We start from the raw sequence: 25506 nt of genomic DNA on the forward strand, positions 1-25506 counted from the left end.
GCCTTAGAAGAACCCTGAGGAGAAGTGGAATGGGTTGTCTCAAAGCTAATGCTGAAGGTGTCAAAGAAGACTGACTTCCGGGACGTGATCTAGGGGAACTACCGTTCAGGGAGCCCACCCGCCAGTCCCTTCCAGCTCTGGCCTTCGAGGCTCCTTTCTCAACACTCCCAGATGAGCAAGAAGGCCGAGAAAGAGTTTAGGAGGAAGACACCAGCAAGCAGAAAAACAATAAAGGATCCCGCCCCAGACCATCAGCTGGCCCCAACTGAAGCATTGAGGGAGATTTAAAAATAACTGCCCACATCTGAACCCCCCACCAGAAGCCGTTTACTGATCTACCAACTTCCTTCCTGTGACGGCATTATCACCACAGCGTTATGAGGAAGGGGGAGAGAAGAGACAGAAAGCGACAAAGAGAAGGCTAAGAGCGACAGAGAAACGAGTCCCTCGGCAGGGGGCTCTACCTCGAGAAGTGGTCCTCAGGATTATCTAGGCAGGCTACCCACCATGGAGGCCTGCTGGCCTTCATTTCCAACCTCTGTTTGCCTTTTCAACATACCAACAAATTAAATATTCCCTTCTCTTAACGTTAAAAAAAAAAAATCCTGACAGCTAATGGCCAGGCCAGCATCGGACAGACAGCGAGACAGTCCTCAACAATCAGCAGGAGGAGGGAATAAACAAAGAAGCCAATTGCTAGAAGCCCAGGAGAAAGACCAAAAAGTTAGCCGTACATTAGGAACAGAGCACAAAGCATTACAAGTCATTCCCACAGCTGGGGGTTGGTTTTTTTTTCCCATACATTTCAGGACATACACAGAAAATAATCACTGTGAGAGGCTATACAGAGAGGGCTAATGCATAGGAACAGATAACAAATCACAATACAACAAGGAGGCTATGAGGCAGAGTACAGAAAGGGCCAGTCAATCTGGGAGTTGGGAGGACCTGGGTTCGAGCCCCGCCTCAACCACATCCAGGTCATGTGAGTGAGCCTGGGCCAATCACCTAATCTCCCCACGTGCCCAGGCAACTCTCAGTGACAGCAAGTTTCAAAGCAAGTGCCCTTCTACATCAGGAATTCCCTACGTCACTGAAATCGTAGGGCCCATTCCAAAATGACAATGTAGTTAAGAGCTGACAGGTGCTGTTTCTAAGTTTTACAAAGCACTTTACAAACAGTTCATTTCGTCCTCACAACACCCCTGTGAGGTAGGTGCTATTATGACCATCCCCATTTCACAGATGAGGAAAACTGAGACTCAGAGAGGTTAAGTGACTTGCCCAGAGTTACATAGCTAATAAGTGGCCAGAGGTGGGATTTGAACCCAGGTCCTCCTGATTCCAAGTCCATCACTCTTACCCTGAGGCTGTTAGGTGAAACCGTGTTACCAGGGGCAGTTAGTTTCATGGTAAGCTTGGCTGGCATCAAACAGCTGATGTAACATTGTTACAGCAGGCCTGGTGGAATCCTGGAAGTCTGCTTACACTGTCTTAATCAGATTTACTGTTAAAGGACTGAGCAACAGGGTGAAAGTGTGTGTGTGTGTGGTGTGTGTGTGAGTGAGTGAGTGAGTGAGTGAGTGAGTGAGTGAGTGTGTGTGTGTGTGTGTGTGTGTGTGTGTGTGTGTGTGTGTGAGAGAGAGAGAGAGAGAGAGAGAGAGAGAGAGAGAGAGAGAGAGTGGGGGGGGGATCATTTGTACCCTTGAGAGACAGTGTTGCCCAATGAACAGGGAGCCAGCCAGTCAGGAAGACTTGGGTCCAAATCCTGCCTCGGCCACGTACCCACTGTGTGACCCTGGACAAGTCACTTGACCTCTCAGTGACCCAGGCAACTCTCCTAAGCCTGTCAGATGCAAGCAGGGTGGCGATCTGCATTGGTAGAGGGAGTTTCCTTATTGGGAGTTCCCTATCCCAAAGAAATCACAGGAACAGTCCAAAAAGAAAATCCCCAGCACCCAGCACGGTACGTGGTGCATTGGCGGCCCTTACCTCGCTACTCTTGTCGGCCCCTCGTTCGTCACGGAGCAGCTTCTTTCATCTGGAAAGGAAGAGAAGGCCACCCCCGCCCCCACAACACAGCTGGGGAAAAGCCCGGGCTCACCCACCAGCAGCAAGGCCTTTGAAACCCACAGACGCACAGGGAGACTTGTGGCAGCCCGGCACAGATGCCCTCGGCACGACAGGCTGGCTAGCAGCCGTCCACTGAGTGCCCCCAATTTACGAGACCGAGCAGTCGCCCCGCCTCCCTATCCCAGACTCCCCCCTTGACTCTGGCCAGGTAGAGCGTCATCACTGTGGATGCTGTGGTGGCCACGGGAGTGTCTGAGCTGCCTGAGCTTTGGAGGGCTCCCAGAACAGCACTCCAATGCCCCCCCTGAAGCAGCAGTGGGGCCGGAGAGGCTGCCAGCATCCCAGGAAGACACAGCCCAGGGTCTCGGTCCCTTCAAAGCCAAGGGGCGATGATCTGGCAATAGGGAGGTAGCAACAGCTTTGAATTGTCAGCCATAAGTGACAACAGCATAGCCAAAGGAGAATGTCTGTTTACAAATGAGAAATGCCTTTTTTTAACCACTAGAGAAAATCGATCAGTGAGTTCCAAAGAGCCCAGATTCAAATCCTGACATTGCCATTTTGTGAACCTGCGTGACCTTGGGCAAGTCACTTGACAACCCTAGGTTTCCATTTCCTCGGCTGTAAAACGAAGGAGTAGGATTATTCGACCTTTAAGGGGACGTCCCTTCTTGCTCTCGATACGTGATTCTCGATCTACTTTTTCCCTTTTTGACATTAATATAAACATAGGAAAATCTCTTTAACTCCAACAAATTATGGGAAGATACAAAAAGAGGCAAAAACCAGTCCTTGCCCTCAAGGAGCTCACAATCTAAGGGAGGGAGAGAGCACACAAACAGCCAGATAGATAGAGGCATATACAAAGCAAGCACTGGGCAGGAGAAACAGGAGATCATGAATCAGAGAAGGCACCAGAATTAGGAAGGTTTCCAGGAAAAGAAGAGATCTGAGCTGGGACTTAGGAAGCCAGCTGGGTCAGTAGTCTGAGCAGAGGAGAGAGAGCGCTCCCTGAGGCAACTTAAGGCGCAGAGCTGACATTTGAACTCAGATCCCGAAACTTCCAATTCAGCACTCTTTCTACAGTGTCCAGGAATACTGGTCCCATTTTACAGATGCAGACGTGAAAGGTTTGCCCAAAGTCCCAGGGCTAGGAAAGGGAGGAGCCAGGACAAAACTTCATGTGTCTGGACTCCCAGTCCGACCCTGGGCTTATTTACAAAACAGTATGATTACTGCTTATGGGCAAATCAATCCACCCGGGTGCTTAAAAACACAGTGTTCTCTCATATGGGGGTTAAACATTGACCCAAACATTGGGCCTGCAGCCCTCTGCTCCCAGGCGGTACAAAGGTAACTTCACAAACTGAGCCAGCCTTGACTTCACAATCAGGAATTTAAGGCACCGACACCCATGGGACACCTCAGTACACCCAAGGAGGGTCCAGAGGGTGCCAGGATCAGCATTTCCCACTCGATGGCACCATCACTAGAAGCGGCTCCCCAGGAAGCTCCTCAAACCGATAGCGGGACTTGTGAGAAAGCGCTTCCTCACCGCACCCTGTGAGGCGCACAGAAGCATCAACGCTGAGCGGAGTATACAGCACCTGGCACATAGTAAGCGCTTAATAAATCAATCAATAAACACTTATTAAGTGTCTACTACGTGCCAGCCACTGTGCTAAGAGCTGAGGAATCAAAAAGAGGCAAAAGATAGTTCGTTCCTGCCCTCGAGAAGCTTACAATCTAACAAAGACACAACATGCAAACAAACAGATACAAAGCCATTTATATACAGGAAAAGTAGCAAGGAATCCACAGAAGGAAGACGGCAGAATTGAAGAACTGAGGAAGGTTTCCTGTAGGAGAAAGAGTTTTAGTTGGGAGTTAATGAAGCCAGGGAGGTCAGTAGGCGGAGCACGGGAGGGGAACCACACGGTAGGGATGGGAGACAGAGCTGAGAGACAGAGTCTTGTCCACGGGAACAGCCAGGAGGCCAATGTCACTGGAGCAAAGGGTACAGGACAGGCAGTAGGGTGTTAAGAAGACTAGAAAGGTAGAAGAGGGCTGGGTTATGAAGGGCTTGGAAAGCCAAACACAGCATTTTGTATTTGCTCCTGGATGTGAAAGGGAACCACTGGAATTTATTGGGGGAAAGGGGGAAGAGGGAGAGAGAGGGTAATGTGGTCAGACCTGCTAGTAAAATCACTTTGATGGGTTAAGCGATTTTATTCATATATATTTTATTTTTTCTTGACGTGTAATTGGGGATGGAGCATGGATTGCAGTGGGGAGAGACTCAAGGGTGAAGTAATGAGATACTGCATGTACCAACATGGTGGCAGTGGCAGAGAGAAGAAGGGGCAGTATTGAGGAGGGGTTGTAGAGGTGAAATCAGCAGCCCGTGGGAACGCTTGGATCTGGGGTGGGGGCGGGGGAGAGACAATAAACAATCCAAGCTGACTCCTAGGTTGTGAGCCTAAGAGTAGCGCCTTCTGCAATTACAGGGAAGGCAGGAGAAGGGCTTAGGAGGAAAGAGAGTTCGGTTTTGGACAAGTTGAGTTTAAGGTGTCTACTGGACATCCAGTGGGAGATGTGTGATTGGAAGTCAGCAGAGAAGGTGGGGCAGGATCAGCAGATCTGAGAATCATCAGCAAACAGGTGGTCACTCAATCCTGTCGACTTGGCTATTATCCCCATTTAATGAAGAAACAGGCTCCTCACCTGCCTCTGAGTTGGGGTGGGGTGGATGATTTTTGAGCTCCCTTCCAACTCTGGTCCTATCCTATAATACTCTGAGTCAGGGGTTCAGGGGCAAGGTTTGAAATCAGAAAAACGAGGGGATCTGCCCAGTGTGGCACCGTGGTGACCGAGGGAGACAGAACTGGAGCCTACCACTACACTGGACAGCTTGGCTAAAGTGACTGCTACAACAGAGAGCAAGCTTAGAGGAAAGAGGAAAGGGAACATGAAGGAGAAACTGGAAAAAAGAAAAACTTCTAGAGATGCCAAGGGCCAGGTTAAGGGAATTTGCTTGCTGGAGTTTTCTCTGTTGCCACAAGAGGGCGCACATTTCCCAAATAATATGGCAGAAACAAAGAAAACTCGCCAAGTGTGAACTGCTCACCACAATGGACCCCCTGACCATTACTGGAGCAGAAGGGAGCTCAGAGTTCATCTAGTCCAAGCTCACCATCTTACAGATGAGGAAACTGAGGCACTGAGAAATCAGAGGATCCCAGATCTGGCCCTGGAAGGGTCTTTTGAGATCACTTCATCCAATCCCCTTCATTTGGCCCAAGGTTCAGGGAGCTGAAATGACTTGCCCCATATCACACGGGTAGTGACACAATCAGGATCTGAAGCCAGGTGCTTGTGTGCTCCCCAAGCCAACATTCCTCCCCGTGTGCCACCCTTCCTCTCTGAGGAGGTCAGCAGGTCTGCAGTATAGATCCAAAACTGCACAGGGCTTCCAGTTGAGGAAACTAAGGCACAGGGCAAGTGATGGAATTTGTGTGCTGTGGTGCAGAAAGGATGGACTGATCACTGGCCATGTGACTCTGGGCAAATCCTTCAACCTCTCAGGACCTTGGTTTCCTCATCTGTAAAGTTAAGGGATTCGAACAGCCCCCAAGGTCGCTTGCAGCTCAAGATCTATGAGCCCACGAGTGACTTATTCAAGGTCACACAAGCCCCCTATGCTTCTCCATTTCCCAAATGTGCTCATCTCTGCCTCATTAGCTCCTACATGTCAACAGTCATTCAGTTCCCAAATCTCCACTTGGGTACCTCTCTCAGACTCTATCTGGTCGAATACTTACCTGTGCACCTGTCAGCTCTTCCTTTTCTCTCCCTCTACCCAGAACTAAAGGGTGAAGCACTGACTGGCCCATGTCCTATGACACGGCACTCAGATGTAACTTTGTACACAAAAGGTGCTTAATAAATGTTTCTGAATAAGTAAATATGCTCTCTTGGTCTCCAAACAAATCAATAAGCACTAAAAATGTACTAGGAGTTTGTGTTTCTACATTACCTTCCTATATCCCTCTCCCCCCCTTCCTTTACCCACATTCTCCTGTGATGGCAACAACTTTATATATATATATATAATTATATTCATTCATTTATTTATTTATTTTTTGGGGGGTAGGCAATGGGGTTAAGTGACTTGCCCAGGGTCACACAGCTAGTGAGTGTTATGTGTATGAGGTAAGATTTGAACTCAGGTCCTCCTGAATCCAGGGCTGGTGCTCTATTCACTGCACCACCTAGCTGCCCTGGCAACAACTTTTTAAAGGAAAAAAAAATTTAGCAAAGCTAACCAACATGTAAACGAAGTCTGAGCAGATCGCTACCATTTCACTCATCCACCATTCTCTTACCCCTCTTCACGGCAAAGAAGGGAGGGAGGTGTACGTCCTCATCCACTATTTAAGGAAAGCCTGGTCATTATGATGACCTAGCAGTCAGTTCCTTTTGAGGGCTCTTCTCATTTACTGCCATGTCTATGGCTTTTCTGGTTCTATCCACTTACTTTGCATCAATTCACATGCCTTTTCCCAAGATTCTCGGTATTCTCCACATTCACACCATTCTTCCAGCACAAGAGAAGGTCATCACCTTGGTACATGCAACCTTCAGCCACTCCCTAATCAACAACCAATCACTGTACCTCCACTCTGATTTGGAGGTGTATTTTAGAGGAAAATTGGCTCTGATATCCCAGGCCCCTGAAACATGGCAGTACCGAGCTTCTGTACATCACTCCCCTTCTCTCATTCTCAACCTTATCCCAGATAGTCCAACTTGTACCTGCCTAGAACATACACACTTATCCTCACCTACTGGAATCCCATTTTCTTCAAGACTCAGGTCAAATGCCTCTTACATGAGATCCTTTCCGGCCCCCTCCCCCCTAGCGCTTGCCTTGACAAATTACCTTGAATTTGCCCTGTCTCTGCTACTCTGTGTCCAGGTCACCTGTGAGACAATGTCAACTTTCTGAAGAAGACCGTTTTCTCTTGGGATGCCCCGTACTCTTCCTCATTTTCTACCAGATTTGTGATATAACTGGCATGAGGAGTAATACCTGGTGAAGATCCCCCTCTGCCACCCACCACCTGCAATTTATTAATGGATCAAGCAGTCAACACTTGCTGAGCACCAGCTCAGTCCAGCACTGTCCTAGGGGATGGAGAGGCTTAGAAAAACAAAGGAAACAATCCTTCTTCTTAAGGAGCCGATGTTCTAACCCAGGACACAATCATAGTTATCTGGGCACACTGAGGGTTAAGTGACTTACCCAGGGCCACACAGTCAGCACGCGCCACAGGCAAGACTTACACTTCAGTCGGCCTGACTCTAGGCTTGGCTCTACACAGGCTCACCTTTCCAAAGGCATGAAAATGCTTGTTGAGCCACTGATGGATCAAAGCTCAGGGCCAGGTCCTCTGGGAGGCTCTTCAGGACAAATGCCACACCCAGTCTCACAGGCAACTTTCCTGGGTTGCCTCCAGGCTCCAGTCCTCACAATGCCTACGTATTTAAAGCAAACCTCAAACATTGTCTGGAAGTCACTAGATCAAGCATATGGGCTGTGGATGGCTCCTAGATAACATGTGGCTGAAATCTGTGTCATTGCTCTGGGAGTCTATAAAGATGAGGCCTCCTTGTATGCCTGCAAAAACAATCAGGACGGCTCACAGGGATCTGAGGTTTATGGTAACGAACACGTTTGCTCAGTTACTTGGGTGACCATCCATCCACCAAGCCGGGACTCCGTCTAATAACTACTCCTCCAGCATCAGGGCCCACCACAAGCAACACAAATCGAGGGCAGCCTCTGGGACCTGAGGCGTTCTTAGAAACCACATCATAAAGCGGATTATTGTCTACAGAGCAGGGCAGACTGTCCTGTTAAGAAGAATGGTCTATTTAGGGTTTGTTCCTGGCAAGAATTTGGCATCAAATAAAGAGAATGAATAATAATTAGCGATTAGAGGCCAAGGTACAGAAGTTATAAGCCTGTGGTATAAGTTAAAGAAGTTAAGTCATGTTCCAAATCCTAGGACACGGGCACGGGTGTCCTGTACACAATTCTATTAACTCTGATGATGTGCTAGACCTCCAAAGAATGTAAGCTCCTTGAGGGTCGACTGCTTGTCACCATGTGCCCAGTCTTTAGCACAGAGCCTGGCACACAGGAAGAGCTTGCAAATGCTCACCGACTTGAGCTGACTCCGGAGTACTAGGTGACCCATCTTCAGCATGGTATAGTGGACTGAACATGGGACTCAAAGGCAGGTAAACCTGGGTTCGAATCTATGTAGAAGTCACTTAAACCCTCAGAGCCTCCGTTTCCTCACCACTAGAATGAGGAGGTTAGACTCAATGACCTCCTGGCTTGGTGGACGGATGGTCACCCAAGTAACTGAGCAAACGTGTTCGTTACCATAAACCTCAGATCCCTGTGAGCCGTCCTGATTGTTTTTCCAGGCATACAAGGAGGCCTCATCTTTATAGACTCCCAGCTCTAAATCAAGGATGCTATGATGGAATCACAGCAGGAGATAACCAGTACTCGGCACAGAAGTGTTTAACAAGCATTTGCTGGTTGACTGCCTGACCAACAGTCTTGGAAAGACTGGAAGGTGCTATATGTATACACATTACCTTGCCAGTAGCTTCTCAGAGCAACAGCTTTATCTCCACTTTACAGATAAGGAAACCGAGGCACAGGGTAGTTAAATGACTTGCTGTGATCTCACAATCAGTTAAGTCCCAGAGGTAGGATCTAAAGCAAATCCTTTTTGATTTGGGGTCCAATGCAATATCCCGTCCAGGACTCTGCCTTCATCTATTCTTAATCACAAATAGGTTTCTGGTTTACTCGTTTTCAAAACATTTAAACTACACACACTAAGTTCCCTCTTCATATGAGATGCCTCTACATTTTTTGGCACAGCTGAAGTGGGCAGCTCCTGAGCTCAAGGACTGGTCCTATCTTTCTCGGCTCTCTTTAGCTGACCAGACCACAGCCCCAAGTTTGCCTTGGTGACTCCAACCCTTCATGGAATACAAACTCCTCGGGGGCAAGTACTGTTTCACCTTTGTCTTTGTAATGGCCTACAGTGGGTGCTTAATAAATGCTCGTTGACTTAAGTTGTAATATATTATCCCTTTAAAATTTGTTGTTGAGGCAGGCCTGCTATGAGTTCTAAGAAAAACAGTTACTTGAAGTAGTTATTCTCTGACATAACTTGCTGAATTTTATAAATTGGGGAAATATAATTTATCTGATCATAGACAGAAGATTAGAATTTTATTACTCATCAAAGTAGGGACATCTAAAAAGGTTATCCTGGGACTGAACAGAGAGTTAAAAAAAAAAAAAGGCAGACTTCCAAACTGACTGCATCAGCTAAGCACGAAGCTGGAAATGATGGATACTACAGTTGTTGAGAAGTCTAGTTAAGCAGAGCAACAGAACGGAAGCAGAGAATTACACGAGTTACTGAGGGATAAGCTAATTTGGCTAATATGTTTCACCTAGTTAGTCAATACAGTACCAATCAACCACGCTTAGCAGTAGACGCATCTGTTCAATACCAAAGCTACATTCATTAAAGCACTTTTATGAATAGTTCCTAAGATAGAGAGAGGACACCAAAGTTAGAGTTAGTGGACATCCACATGCCCATGTGAGAGACGTGAGGTGCTACAGTATGAGTGGCTGTTCTACATGCTGAACGTTCCAATTAATAAATGTTATCTTCCCGAGTTTGAATCTGGCCTCAGACACTCACTGGCTATATGACCCTGGGTAAGTCACTTAACCTCGTATACCTCAGTTTCCTCATCTGCAAAATGAGCTAGAGAAGAAAATGGCGAACCACTCCAGCATCTTTGCCAAGAAAACCCCAAGTCGAGTCACAAAGAGTCAGACACGACTGCACAACAACAACAATAATCTTCCTCTGCCCCCAAAAAGGCCAGCTCCTTGTGGGCTGTTTCATTTTGCTCCTAGCACACTGCCTGGCACACAGGAAACAATAAATGTTTGCTCAGCTGAACTGGATTGGAAGACTCCAATCCTCCCAGGCACCCTCCCTAACCCAGGCAGATGACTGTGCGTTTTAAAATTTTCTCTGTCACTACAGGTCTAAAGGTTGAAACTAACTTACAAAGGATACAGAAAATGACAATTGCTACTAACCAGACAAGGAAACTCACTGCCTAGCAACGAAATGACCATTTCTAGCTGCATTCGAAAGCCTGAACATGGCCAGAAGCCTGCCCTCAAAGGCTCGGTAATGTGGTTAATTGATGTGTTCTTTTGTGTTCTGGAATTCCGATCCCAGATTCCATAACTGGGAGTGGATCAATCCCAGCCACGAAGCGGGGGAGGTTTTATCAGCTCACCCAGTGAGTCGGACTGAAAAGGATTACTTTCAAATACCTGTCACAGAGGGTAGGGGGCCAAAGCACAAGAAGGAGACTGGCTTTAAGGAATCTTCTGAGATGAAATTTACTTCCAAAGTGTAAGAGAGAAACATGGGGGTGTGGAAAGAGGGCTGGCTTTGGACTCGGAGGCCCTGGGTTCCAATACTGACTGCTACTTAACCACCTGCGGGACCTTGGTCAAGTCCCTTCACTCTGGTCCTGAGTGCCCTCTTTTTTTCCCCCCTCTTCTTTAAAATGAGTTATCATGGCAAAATGGGAAAATAACATGGGCTTTGGAGTCACTGGACCTGGATTCAAATGTTGCCTGTCACTTATTACCTATATGACCCTGGGCAAATCATTTAACCCTACCTAAATCACTTACCTATGTGACCTTAAGCAAATAAATCTGCCTCTCCCAACCTCAGTTTCCTCAGTTGTGAGATACTGGGTTTGGGCCCACTGTCTAGCCTCTAAATTCCCTTCTGGCTCTTAATGCGATTCTATCATTCTAAGACACTTAGCCTCCCTGGCCTCACTTGTAAAATAAAGAGACTGGATCTGAAGGCTTTTAAGGTTCCCTCTGGATCTAGAAACTATGGGCTTATTTAGTGAGAAGGATGTTGTTGTTTTCTACCAACGAGAAGTTTTTTCCCTACCTGGAAACCACACTGGATGTGAGATCTCATGCCACAAACTGCATCACTAAAATGTCATTATCCCTCTCCTGAACGGGTCAGTTTTCTTCTAGATTCATCGCATTTTCACTTTTTAAAAATTTAAGAAGAGTCTGGCAACTGTCTCCAAAAAGTTTCTGAAAATATCTTTGGCCACGCAGTCCCCCGGAGCTGGAATATTCCCTTGGAGTCAGTAGCATCCTCCAAGATTTAGCCCAAACACCACCTCTTACAGGAGGTCTTTCCTGAACTTTCCAGCTGTTAGGGACCTGACAAATTACTTTGAAATATCAACTCCTTGAGAGACAGGGCTGTTGTTTTTGTCTGTGGGTCCCCAGAAACCAGGATAGTGCCTGGCACACAGCAGTAGGCACTTACTAAATCAGTGAAGGAAGACAGATTTTCTATTTCCTTATCTGTATATGTTGAGTTTAGGGCAAAAAAAGGGGCCCTCCTTTTGTCTTCGTAGGCCCAGCACCTAGCATGGTGGGCTTGGGGGCAACTACGTGGTGCAATGGATAGAGCACCGGCCCTGGAGTCAGGAGGACCTGAGTTCAAATGTGGCCTCAGACCAAACACTTGACACTTATTAGCTGTGTGACCCTGGGTATGTCACTTAACTCCAATTGTCTAACCAAAAAAAAAAAAAAGATGGTGGGCATGACCTCAGTCACAGGGCACGTGTGCCGCAGGAACTCCCTCACAGGCACCAGGTGGCTGGTGCTCTCTGCCAAGCCAGTGAGGTAGCAGCTCTTCCAACTCTAGACCTAGGAGCTTCTGCCATCCCCCTTTCCTGGGCCTAGCTTCCCAAATCTATCAAGTGAAGGGAGTTAGAATAAAAGTTCCTGGAGTCCTTTCCTGCTCTAGAGCCAAGATCCTATTGAGGAAATCCGGAGTCCTCATTTCCTCTTATGGGGAATAAAGGCTTTTGAGGCTCCTCCAAGTTCTAGGACTGAGCCTATGATCCTGTCTCTTTTCTCTCGTGGGCCTCAGTTTCCTTATCTGTAAAACAAGCCACTCTCAGGTCCCTCCTAGTGTCTTTGCCTTGGCTGGGCCTTCTAAAAGGCCTCTACTACAGAAGCCTCCTTCTTCCTCTCTCCTTCTGAAGTCAAGAACCCTTGTCACAAGCCTGTGCTGGTCAGGACATGAGATCATTCACAGGACACACGTGCAGAAACGTGTGCAGCAGCAAAAATGGCCTAGGAGCCTCATCACGGGCAGCGGCACCCACACTTGCCAGTGCCCTCTGCTTTTTGCCAACACCATCAAGAACCAGGATTGCCTGGGATACAGATTTGGCAAAGAGATGAGGACAGAAAATGCCAACGTACCAGATTAAAAATATGCAGCAGAGTTTTCAAAACATCAACCAGCCTCCTGATTCACCACCACCAAGGTGCTTCCCCTGCAGGGCATTTAATGAGATCTGGCAAGATCACATCTGCCAGAGGATGGCTAGCCCTTGCCAGGCCATTATGCAACACCCTGAAAATCACTTTGCCAGTTTCTCCTTAATTTTAATTCACACCGATCACACCCTTCAACTCAATTATCTTTCTACCCTCAATTCTTCAGACGGTAAATAGAAATCTCCCTGAAAGTAGTCAGAAGAATCGGAAACCTCACGCAGAAAGGGAGCAGAAGGAAGCTGACCCATGCCTAGCGGGTCTTCTCCCAACTGGAGTGGGCTCTGGGACATGGCGGTGGCCTAAAGCTGGGGTACACCTGGGTTTGCTCTCATTTTCCCTCATCAGCCAGGATTCATGGAATTCAACCACAGGGAGGCCCGGTTCTCTGGTTTAGAAAAAATAAAATTTGGGGATCTCTGTTGTCGGTTTTTTTAAAAGTCAGCGCACCAGAGTTAGGTTTTTTCCTCCCAACTGTAAACTAAGACAGAAGAAGGGGGAAAATACCAATTTTTAAAATAAGTGATTTGGGACAAATAGTTAAACACACACTTAAGACTGCTAAAGCATTACATAAATGCAGTAACAATGAAATGGGTCGTCTTGAGCAGGTAGAAGCTCGGGGAGGAAGGCAGGGGCTTCAAGGGCCATCAGGACATGAGTTTTAGGGCAGGGAGATTTTTTTTCTCTTGGAGTCAGCTAGCCAGCCCACCTAAGTCTCTTCTCCAATTTCTTTAACCTAATCATGGTTTCCCACTGCTTCAGCAGCCTAGCTCTCCTGCACTGAACGTGCTCCAGTTTGCCCGTGTCTTCTGCCAGAGGAGGAGTGTCCAGGGCAGCACAATCAGCTCCTGCCATTCTGGACAAAAGAAGCAGCCTCATTAGAGTGGACAGTGCTGGCTTAGGAGTCAGGATGACGGGTACAACATTCCATCTCCCTCACCTACTGGCCGGCTGACCCTGGACAAGTCACTCATCTCCTGGGGCCCCAGTAAACTTTCCAAGTCCGTGAGTTACAGTATAAAGCAGCCAATCTATATTAGTAGAGGGAGCTTCCTCACACCAATGAAATCACAGGTCTCATCATTTAAAAAAAAAAAAATGAAAGAAGCCCAGGATTGCTTTCTCCTTGGCTACCATCTCTGCTGAGCCCTACTGAACCTAGAGGCCACTCTCAGGTCTTTAAGTACCAAGGGCCAAGCTGTGAGATAACCCAGATAGCCATTATATGCACATTGAAGTTTGCAAAGCACTTGTTATCTTAACTCACTCAAACCTTATAAAAACACAGGGAAGTAGGTGCCATTATTATCCCCATTTTTCAGATAACAAAAGCTGAGCTCTAGTTTAAGTGACTTGCCCGGTGCCACACAGCTATAAAGTGTCTGAGGCTGAACTGAACTCAGGTCTTCCCGACCATAGCCTAGACACTCCATGAACCAGGATACTGATCATCCTGCAACTTCATCTTTGGTCAGACCACCTCATGAATCCCTTCTGACCCTCAAAAGAACTATCCCCGAGGCCTCTACCCCATGAGGGTTCCCAGGCCAATTAATTCTTCATTTCTCACAAGCTGGACTCCCTGGGTCACTTCTTCCTAGGTCCCCTCCCCCACTTCTCAGCTTCCTCTGGAACGACTCTCTACTCAGTAAATGGTCCAGAGCCATGGGGAGCTCTTTGTGCCTGCACATCCTCTCCTGATTTGTGGGGCACAAAAAGGGGGAGCTAGCTATCCAAGATCAAACCAGGTAGAAGCTGAGGCCTCCCTTTGATGGATTCCCCCCCCCCCAAATTACTCTTGAAATTCTTGCCTGCCTTCTTTTCCGTGTGAACTTTGTTTTGGCTTAATTGAATTACATAAAATACTCCACTGGTGTTCTGATTAGCACTGAAGTAAATCTAAAACTTAATTTGGGAATTCATTGGTGTATAAGGGATGAGTGTTTAATAAATCTATTTTCACCGTTAGTTTGACATAACATTGGCAGAGGAATGCCTTCCAACTATTTAGTTTTTCCATTAATTTCTAACTAATTTAAAGCTCTGTTTTGTGCTGAATTAATACTTTGTGGTCATTGAAAATGGTATTATCCGTTTTATTTATTGCTAAGGTGTAGAAATAGTTTAGTAGGAAGGAATGCGGATTATTTCTGAAGGGTTTATTTATGAGCCTTTCAAAGTCACATGACTTCAATTAACTTTGGCTTTGTCTTTTACATTTTCTGTACATTATGACACTAGCAAAGGTATAATACTTTTATTGACATATATATTTAATGGAAATTGGTTAGCTGGGCATGGCTCCCTCATAGTGGGCTTGGGAAGGTGATGGTTTTTTCAAATGAAGTGACAGATTTCACATTTGATCCCATGAAATCTCATCATGCCTCATTCTACAGAAAGCAAAAGCTTCCCTTCCACCCCCACCTTGAATCCAACTGAGCACTTTTAAAAGCAGAACTACGTACTGCCCCTGCCCTGTTGTTACTTTTAAGACATTTTACAATTTCTTTATTTTCGTATTTTAATGCTTTCTTGGTACAAACACCATTTCTAAGAGTGTGGTGATAACAGACTTGGTGATAGCTGACACCCCTATTTTGCATTTGTTTTTACTGGGAATGTTTCTAATGTTTATCCATTTCATATGATATTAACGTTTTGTTTCATAAAGATATTTAGTGCTATATTAAGGGGAAAACTCCTACTGTCCGATACAAATAAGTGATGTATTTTATCAGTATCTTTCCAGCATCCATTGATACATAGTTTTAAAATCAATTTGATACTGAAGTTATTTGATATGTATTATTTTTCTTATATTTTTTTTAAAAATTACTGTTTCCCAGGCACAAATCCCACAAGGGTTAATAGATAATGTGTGAAATCTTCGGCCACATGCCACTTGCCAGTGTTTTTACAATGACATGCTCCCCAATCTCCCCCTCAAATAACTTCGTATGTGTCTCATACTTCTCTGTGTACAAATTATTTCCATCACCCTCTCTTCCTAGTAGAACATAAGCTGCTAAGTGCTATTCATTTTTTGTCTCTGTACCCCTGGCTGAGAGTCACAACTACATTTAATGCCTTGAATAAAGTTGGGCCTACAATCTTTATTCAGTGTCCCCAAAATCTTAGTGCACTTCAGTCTCCTTTGCTGGATCCTTCTCTAGATCACACCCTCTAACCATAGAGGTCCCCCAAGGTTCTGTCCTGGGCCCTCTTCTCTTCTCCCTCTATCCTACTTCACTTGGTGATTTCATCAGCTCCCATGGATTTAATTACCATCTCTATGCTGATGACTCTCAGATTTACCTATCCTGCCCCAGACTTCTGTCTTCCCTCCAATCACACATCTCCAACAGGGTTTCAGATACCTCAAACTGGATGTCCAGTAGACATCTTAAGCTAAACATGTCTTAAGATAGAACTCATTATCTTTCCCCCTAAACACTCCTCCCCTCACACCTTCCCTATTACTATAGAAGGCAACACCATCCTCCTCCCAGTCCCTCAGGCTCCCAACCCAGGAGTCTTGGATCCTCACTCTCTCTCACCCACCCCCCCATATCCAATATGGTGCGAAGCCTATTAATTTCACCTTTGCAGACTCTCTTGACTGCACCCCCTTCTCTCCTCTGACACTGCCCCCTCAATACAGGACCTTATCACCTCATGCATGGACACTGCAACAGCTACTTGGGTAGGGGAGGTCTGCCTGCCTCAAGTCTCTCCCCACTGCAGTCCATCCTCCATTCAGCCACAACAGTGATTTTTCTACAGTGCAGGCCCAACCATGTCACTCCTCTACTCAATAATTTCCTATTGCCTCCAGGAGCAGAATACAGAAGTGAGACTGTCCTCTCCTTAAGGAGCTGACTTACATTCTAACGCATTGAGTGAAAGAAAAAACGGAAAAAGGACATCCTCCAACTGACCCTCTCTCCTCCTAATCCTGCCCCATCCAAGGTGAGCACTCCTGCCAACTCAGGGCCAGAGGCAGCTTCAGGACACCGTGCCCTGCATAACAGTCACACGTACCTGGGCTGGCAGATAAAATAGCACCTTTCCTATCCCTCTTCGCTGTCAATCTAGAATTTGGTTCCTGGCACAAATATTTACTAGGAAGGGCAAGGAAGGGGACAAGAGAAAAGCTCAGGCACGAGACTGCAGGAGACAAGGTTAGATGGGAGGATCCATGAGTATTTACCCAACAAACTCCTGCCTGTCCACTGGCACACAGAGAGTCTCATCTGGACCTTCCCTTTCCACTACCCTTACCTAGATAAACGGGTAGGAAAGTGATGCCCCACTGAGATGGGCCCAACAGTCAGGAAGAATGCAGGGAGGATTCTGAAAACGAGTCAAACCAGCTTCTCCAAATGTGGTAAAAAACCAAAGGGAAGACACTCAAAAACAAACACCCAGAAAGACCTGGTTCCCAAATTCAAGCCTCCAGCCGCCGGCCACAACTGTTTTCAACTCAGTCTACAGCAGCTGTGATTCCTCAACAGGTGAAACAGTTACCAGCCCACAAGGACTCTAGAAAAGCCTGGGAGGGTGAGAACAGGAGGTGGCAATGCCCTTTGGCGCTAAAGCTACCAGCTGCTGCGAGACTACTTAGCAAAATCATCTCCTACAGCTCAGCTATCTTTTCCTGTGACCTGGTGGCTTACTTTTCTCATCTTCCCTTGTTGCTTCCCCAAGACTTGGCTTGAATCCCACCTCCTGCAGGAGACCTTCCCTGGCCCACCCCCCCACGTCCCTTCCCCACTAAGGTTACCATCTACCTGTCATCCCACATGTACCCATTTATGCGGTCTCCTCCCATTAATTAATAATAGCTATTGTTTATAGAGTGATTTAAGGTTCACATTAGAATAGACCAAAGTTCTTGGAGGGCAGGGGTTATTTTTTATCTCAGTATCACCAGCACCAAGCAGAGAGCCAGACCCAAGAAGCACTGAATGCTGACTGACTCACTGATCTGAAAGGGCAAGGAGTCCAAGGCTAGCATTTGCACAGGGCCCTCTGGCAAAACAAGCAGCCCCCTTGGGACCCTTTCTTCCTTCACCCCCCCCCAAGCCACTGCTCATCTCATAAAGAGAAGGTCTATTTCAGACTCCACTGACTTCTTTCTTTTTCTCTTTTCTTTTGGTGTAGCAGTAGGAGTTAAGTGACTTGCCTCACACAAGCTAACAAGCGTCAAGGGCCTGACGCCGCATTGGAACTCAGGTCCTCCTGACTCCAAGGGCAGCTTTTCAATGCTAGTTCTATCCCCTGTGTCACCCAGGGGCCTCTAAGAAAAGCAGCAGAGCCAGCCAGAGGAAGGAATGAGTGAGAGTGTGTGTGTGGGCGTGGGGGGATCCTAATGGAGACCCCATTAGGCATATGATTCCCCGCCCTTTTGTGCTCAGGCTGGCACTAGACTAACAACCTGGGGAGGCAGAAGGGAGCCAGAGATAACTGGTGAGAACAATCTGCCACCACCAATACAATAACTCAGACAACAACTTCCCCCCACAAACAAGGGCTCCCCATCTTTTCTGACCCCAGGGAGTGGAAATAAGCCTGGAATTTCAGGTTCACCTGAATGAGTCAATTATTATTAGCAAATGAACAACCAAGACTGAACACGAACTCACCACTAGAAATGCGGCGGGGGGTGGGGAGGGGAACCTCTACTTCTCCAATGACCTTGGGGAAGCCGGCCCCCCAAGGCTGCCTGAGCAAGAAGAGCGACAAATGCCAGCCAGCCCCTGGAGAGCAATGGAAGGCTGAGGTAGTCTTTCCATGTGTTATCTGTTAACAGCCTTTTCTCAAAGGGGCTCATTAGAGGAATCACAGCCTCAGTGGCCCCAAAGTATCTCAAACAAGTAAAACTGTCTTTAAGGAAATCAGAGCCAGCTCAGGCAGCAGGACTCTGTCTGTGGAGATCATCCTCAGACTCAAGGACCTTCCCATCTCCTTCCTTCTGTTTTCTTAGAGTCTACACTGGCTGGGCACTTGACACCGTGGCTGGGCTTTAGTTCCTTTCCAAAGAGAACCATCTTCTCCACCATTACCAGGATATTCTGGTATCCTCAGACCCTCAGAAAATTCACATTGAGCCCTGATTCTGGATTTACAACCAGACATTTGTCCCAAGTTCAAACCAAGCTGTTATATCATTCTCCAAATCTCTCTGAATCTGGGGCCCTTCCCCAGCCAAGGAAAGCTCCCTCACCTCCCATGGAATCCTTTGTTCATGACATCACTCAGAGGAGCACATGACCCTCTCCCTGATCCCTGGCAAGCCCCCAAAAGAAGCCAGCTTCACTTCACTGCTAAAGACAACCAGGAGACGCCTGCAGTCAGAGCCTCCTCTCAGCCACTGGCACCCACAATACAGTGCCAGGAACTTCTCCCCAGCTTAGAACTCCCATGGGGAGGGCCAATTTAGAACAAGCCCCTTTCCCTGGGATCCTAGCGGCACAGCTTTCCCTGCCCTTCTCATCTCAGTCTGCTCTCTTGCCTTCTGTCAGGATTCCATGTCTCTCTACCAATGAGCCTAGCATGGCCCATTCCAACTCCACTCTATCCCCATTCCTAGACCCCACTAGCCTGCTATTCTAGACCCCATCCAGAGTGTCTTCTGCTCTTTCAAAGATGTTCAGATATCAAACTGGGAGGGGGGGGGAGGCAGAATACTTTTCTGAATAAGGGGGAAAGGCCTAGCCCATCCCCACTGGCCCAACCCCAGGCCACCCTAGTCCTAGTCCAAAAGGCTGTTATGTATGACATGCTCTGGTGCTTACAGAGGATTGAGGAGGTCAGGAGGAAGAGGTGAAAAGAGACCTTCTTTCACAAACGAAAAAGCTAAGCCCCTCCAGAAGGTAATGGATTTTCCCCAGGTCACTGAAAGGAATAGAGCCAGGATTCAACCCCGATGCTCAGCCGCCAAATTCAGTGTTTTTTCCCTATTACCATGCAAAGCATCAGGCAATCTCACATTGTACCAGAAGACAAGACATGTGAAAAGTCTTCAGAAGGTCAAATGCTCTCATTTCACTGTGCAAAGTCAGTTTTGAAGCAGCCATCGCCTTTCCAAAGAGCCAAATGCAACTCATCCTGAAAGCCTACACCGTCTGAGTGCGCTATTACTGCGCCCACTCTGTCCCCCCACCCCCAAGGCAGTGGCAGCTACCACAGCACCTGTCACGTAGGAGGTGCTGGATAAGTGCCCACTGATGCATGGACAGCTTGCCCCCTTGAGGCTCTCTTCTGGGTAACTATTCCCTACCCACAACATCACTTCTCCTGCCTCCAAGCCTTACACCGGGAATGCACCCCCTCCTTCTCTCTGCCTCTGAAAATCCCTGGTCTTCTTCAAAGCCCAGCTCAAGCCCTGCGCTCCACCTACACGCAGTCTGTCTTGATCTTCCCAGCTAGTGCCTACCATGTCACAAAACAGTCGCGTATGCTTCCCTTTCTCCAAGTCATTAAGGAATGTAGATCCACTGTCCAAGAAGTGAGAGGAGCAGGGTTCGAGTTCCAGTTCCACTGTATGAAATTCACTATGTGGTTTTGGGCGGTCGTTGCGTTTTTCAGGGTCTCAGCTTCCTCATCTGTGAAATGAGAGAATGGGGCTTGTCCCCTCCCCACCCTGACACTCTGTGATTCTATGAACCCATTCAAAACTGAGCCGGAGGGCAAGGGCTCTGCAGACCACCCGCCCGTCACTGAGAGAGACCATAGCCCACAAACAAACGGAGGGCATAGGGACTGTGTTCAGGTGCTGCAGCCCCAGTGGGACAGACCAAACAGAGTTACTTACCATCCACTAACAAGACAAACCTTTGTCTGGCCAGGGAGGGTCACTGTAAAAGATGCAACTAACCACCCAAGATTATCATGTACATGTAAACACAACCCTGAACTCTTACCTCAGTCGGGAAAACAAGCATGGCCATTAACTTTTTAAATGAAAACCAAAGAAATAAATCTCATTCCCTGGATGATGATGCAGAAGCCTCAAGTTTCCTCATCTGGACCACTTGGCCTCAGAGGTTCCTTCTAGCTCTGGCTCTCAAATCCAATACCAAAGACAGCACAGGAAAAGGGGCCCATGATCTGCAGTGCGAGGACCCAGGTTCAAATTCAGGCTCTGCTCTTTACTACCTGGGGATGACAGGCAGAAGTCACTTACTTTCGAGGCCGTCCAGTTCAGTCCCCTCATTTTACAGATGAGGAAACAGAGGCCCAGAGAAAGGGAAGGGGTTTGCTCAAGATGACCCAGGGAGCAGCTGAGCCAGGATTGGAGCCCAGGTGCTCTGGGTCCTAGATCTGGCTCCCTGCTACACCCGCGTCACTCAGATGGCTTTGTCTTTGCTTTGCTCAGGACACAGTACTGGAAGTGCCCAAGGACGCTCACTAGTGCATGCAACGGCAGATACATTAAGGATGAGCCTGGTTGTACGGCAATAGGTCCTTGTGAATAAGAGGGAGCAGAAAACCAAAGCCCCCTTGCCCCTCTGCTGCTGCCTACTTACACCCGCTCCACCATCATTCAACTGACCATTAAACCATCCACGTTTTTTTTTTGGCTGAAGATGACCTTGAGAATAACAGCGCTATAGAGGTGTGCTCTGGTGGTCCACAGCAACCCAGGAACCTTAAAAACAGGACTTGGCTTCTCAAACATGCAGCAACCTGCCCTCTTTTCCCTATTCAATTCTGGTTCAAACTCATCTGCCTTGGCTCTATTTGTCAACAGAAAAAAAAAATACCTTATAGCGAAAAACATTAAAAACCTCAAAGCCATGCCTCCACAGGGCAGGAATTCAAAGCATCTACATTTTTAAACTTGAGTAACATATCTGAAAGGTTATTTTTATCATTAGCTCATGAGAACTCCATTTCAATCCAGCTCAGACATACCATCATTGATCAATCACTAAGCGTTTTTTAAGTACCACGACAGGCATCAGACACACAAAGACAAAAGTAAAACCATTTCTGACCTCAGGATGCTTAAATTCTATTAGCAGAGATAATTATCAGTCAAAGAATATACAAAATAAATACAATGTAAAGGCAGTGGAGGAGAGAACAGGAAAAGTCTCGACCAGAAAGTGGAGTTTGATATCAACTTTAAAGGAAAACCAAAGGATCTAAGAGGCGGAGTTGAGGAAGGCGTCATAGCAGTCAACAGTCACTAAGCATTTTTTAAGTGCCTACTACTGCCAGGTACTGTGCTGAACATGGGGAATGTAAAGAAAGCTAAAAGACAGTCCTTACCCTCACGGTCACAGCGACACAAAGCCATGGAGATGACAGATGGAATGTTACAGGAGAGAAACAGCAAGGCCAGTTTGCCTGGACTAACTGGCATCCAGGACTGACACACATTTAAATCCAGACTCTTCCATGGGCTTCCTGTGACTCTGAGCAATTGTCTCAACTTCTCTGTGCCTCAGCATTCTCCTACCTAAAATGAGGGGGTGGGAGGAAACAGCCACCTCAGGTCCCTTTGACTCCTAGGGCTAGAATTCTATCAATATCTAGTACCCATCTCATGGGGCTGTGGAAAGAAAGATGCCTATTTCTAAGTGCTACATGAATCTCAGCTATTCAATCAATGGAACAAACACCTGTTAAGCATCTACTCAGGAGCTGAGGGAAGCCGCTGGGGAGACAAAGGTGAAACAAGAGACCCTGAAATTTCACTAAAGATAAAAAGAACTGGTAAAGACCTTTTGAAAGACGCAGCCCTGTAGGGATGCTAAGACTCCAAGGGGGCAAAGGAAGGAGGGAAAGCATTCCAGAAATGGAAGACAGTGTGGGCAAAGGCACAGCACTGAGAGATGGACCACCTCCTACAGAAGACAGGAAACAGGCCAGTTTGGCTGAGATGTTAAGGGCATAAAGGTAAGTCCCGTGACACTGCATCAGCTGCAGCCAGAATGAAAAAGCCTTTCAATATTAACCAGGAGAATTCTTATTTTCTCTTAAGGACAAGAGGGAGTCAATGAAACTTCTTCAGCTTAGGGCCAACAGGTCCCTGGTCAGAGATGGAGTCTACCTAACAAATGATGTGAAGGATGTATTTGCCAATCTAAAAAGGGAAGAAGGTGAGGAAACGGAGGATGCTTGAAGCTAAGGGACTTGCTCTGGGTCACACAGCTGCCGAGTCCTTAAGATGGGACTTGGTCTCAGGTTTTCTTGACTCTACACATTGCATCACCTGGGGGTGCTATAAAGAAGGGACCTTAGGAGTTGAGATACCTGGAAATTCATGAGAAAAAACCAATAGTAACATCTGTGGCCTCACATGTATCTACATCTATATACAAATGCCCAGAGTTTAGTCAACACACAGACCAAACACTTGACACTTACTGTGTGACCCTGGGCAAGTCACTTAACCTCAACTGCCTTAAAAAAGAGAGAGAGAGAGGAGAGAGAGAGAGAGAGAGAGAGAGAGAGAGAGAGAGAGAGAGAGAGAGGAAGAAATGAGAGGGGGGAAAGGAGACAAGGGAGAGAGAAAGGAAAGAGGGTGAAGGGAGAAAGGAGGAGGGGAGAGAGGTAGGGGAGAGAAGGGGATGAAGGGGGACAGAGGCAAAGGAAAGGAAAAAGGGAAAGAGAGGGAGAAAGAAAGGGGAGAGAGGGAAAAAGATAGAAGGAGGAGAAAGGAAGAGACAGAATAAAGGAGAAAAAGAGGAGCGCAGATGGGATGGAGGTAAGGAGAGAGAGAGAGGAGAGGAGCAAAAGAGAGGGTACAGAGTGAGGAAAAGGGAAAGATAGGGAGGACAGAGAAAGGAGATGAGAGAGAAAAGGGGGACATAGAGAATGGGGAAAGGGAGACAGAAGGAAGACGAGGAAGGAGGAGGGAGAGGAGGAGAGATGGGGAGAAAGACGCAGGAGGAAAGAGAGGAAGGAGGAATAAGAGAAAGGGGAGAAAGGAGACAAAGGGAGGGAGGAGAGAGGGAAAAAGAGAGGGAAGGAAGGAGTGACGGAGGGAAGAGAGATGGAGAAATGGAGAGAGAAGAAAGGAGAGGAAAGGGGACAAAGGGAGGGGAAAGGAGGAGAGAGAGTGGAGGCAGGGGGAGGCAGAGGAAGGCAGGGGAAGAGGAAAGGGGAGAGAAAGGGGACAGAGGGAGGGGGAAAGAGGGGATGGGGAAAGGAGGGAGAGATGGAGAGGAAGAAGTAAAAAGGAGGGGACAGATGGAAAAGGAGGGAGACAGAGAGGAGAGGGGAAAGGGAGAAGAAAGGGGGAGGGGGGAAGAAAAGGGAAGAGAGAAGAAAAAGAGGATAAAGAAAAAAGAGAAAGGGAGAGAAAGGCAGTGGGAGGAAGAGGGAAAGGTAGGAAGACAGCAAGAAAGAGGGAGGGGACTAAAAGAGAGAGGAGAGAGGAAGGAAAAGAAAAAAAGAAAAGAGACAAAAGAAGGAGGGAGAGTAGGTATGGAAGGTGAGAAAGAGGGGAAGAAAAAGGAGGGATGAGGAAGGGGGAAAGAGGTGAAAGGAGAGACAAAAGAAAAGGGGGAGAGGAGGAATAGAGGGAGAGGGAGAAAGATGAGAGGAAGGAAGGGAGAGGGAGGGGACAGAAAAGTGGGAGAGAGTGAAAGAGAGAGGTGATGGAGGAAGGGGGAGAGAGAGAAAGAAAGAGAGGCAGAGAGGGAAAGAAAGAGGGAGAAGGAGGAGAGAAAGGGAAGGAGAGGAAATACAGGAGGAGAGAGAGGAGAGAGAAGAGAGATGAAAGAGAGGAAGAAAAGCATGAAGACAGAAGAAAGAAGAGAGAAGAAAGAAGAGAGAGGAAAAAGGAGAAGAGAAAAAGAAAGGGGGGAGGAGGGAGAGAGCGAGAGAAGATAGAAAGGGGAGAGAGGAAGTGGGAGAGACATGCAAGACAAAAGAAAGGGGAAAAGAGGGATGAAGAGAGGAGGTGAGAGGGGGAAAGAGAGAGAAAGAGAGGGAGGAGAGAAAAGAGGTAAAAAGGAGGAAAGAAGGGAGCAGAAGAGAAGGAAAAAAAGAGAGCGGGATGGAAGGAGAGAGGGAGAGAGAAGTAAGAGAAGGGGGAGAGGGAAGGAGGGAGAAAGGGAGACAGACGTGATGTGGAGAGAGAGGGAAGAGGAGGGATGGACGGAGCGGGTGAGATGAGAGAGAAAGAGGGGGGAGAGGGAGGGGAAGAGAGAAGAAATAAAAGAGAAGAGAGAGGGAAAAGAGACAATGGAGGAAGAGAGAAATGAGAGAAGTGGGAAAGGAGGGGGAGACAGGTAGAAGGAAGAAGAGGGAGGGAGAGAGAAAGGGGGCAGATGAAGGAGAGGGACGGGGGAGAGGAAGGAGAGAGAAGATAAAGAGAAGAGAAGTGATAGAAGGAGGGGGAGAGATGAGAGAGGGAGGAGAGAAAGGGAAGGGAGGGGGAGAGAGGGAGAGAAGAGAGGGAGAGAGAAAGAAAGGAGGAAGAAAAGAGAGAGGGAAGAGACAAAAGAAAGCGAGGAAACAGGATGGGGAAAGGAAGAGAAAGGTGAGAAGTGGGGAGAGAAAGAGGAGAAAGAAGAGACAGATAAAGGATAGAGAGAGGGAGGGCAAAAGAAGGGGAGGCAAAGAGAGGTGGGACAGGAAGGGAAGAGGCGGGGATAGGGAAAGAAGACAAAAAAGGAGAGGGGGGAGGAAAAAGAGAGGAGAGAGAGGGAAGGAGAGGGAGAGGAGGGAAAGGGAGATAGGGAGGAAGAGAGAGAAAAGAGAGAAGATAGATGAGCAGGGATGGAGAGGGGAGAAGAAGAAAGGGGGCAGAGGAGGGAGATAGAAGAAAAAGGAGAAGAGAGAGACGAGGGACAGAGGAAGGGGAGAGGGAATGAGAGAGAAAGAAATAGAGGGAGAGGTAGGGAGAAGAAAGGAAAGAGATGAGAGAGGGAGAGAGA

At 47.4% G+C, this 25506-nt stretch overlaps 1 protein-coding gene across 5 annotated transcripts in view; it reads right to left on the reverse strand.

Moving 5' to 3' along the window:
- Positions 1-25506, reverse strand: part of IGF2BP2 (insulin like growth factor 2 mRNA binding protein 2) — a 147700-nt gene that overhangs the window by 51044 nt on the left and 71150 nt on the right. Inside the window, exon 1 of one of the 5 annotated variants that reach the window (XM_021005651.2) lies at positions 20046-20947. The exons of the other annotated variants lie outside the window; for them this stretch is intronic. Within the exon in view, the coding sequence (XP_020861310.1) occupies positions 20046-20089 (44 nt within the window). The 5' untranslated portion in view covers positions 20090-20947. Of the gene's footprint in view, positions 1-20045; positions 20948-25506 lie in introns of those variants that run through there. 5 annotated transcript variants of the gene reach the window in all.

The sequence above is a fragment of the Phascolarctos cinereus genome, unplaced genomic scaffold (assembly GCF_003287225.1).
Source record: "Phascolarctos cinereus isolate Bilbo 61053 unplaced genomic scaffold, phaCin_HiC Scaffold_5;HRSCAF=322, whole genome shotgun sequence".
NCBI classification, from domain to species: domain Eukaryota; kingdom Metazoa; phylum Chordata; class Mammalia; order Diprotodontia; family Phascolarctidae; genus Phascolarctos; species Phascolarctos cinereus.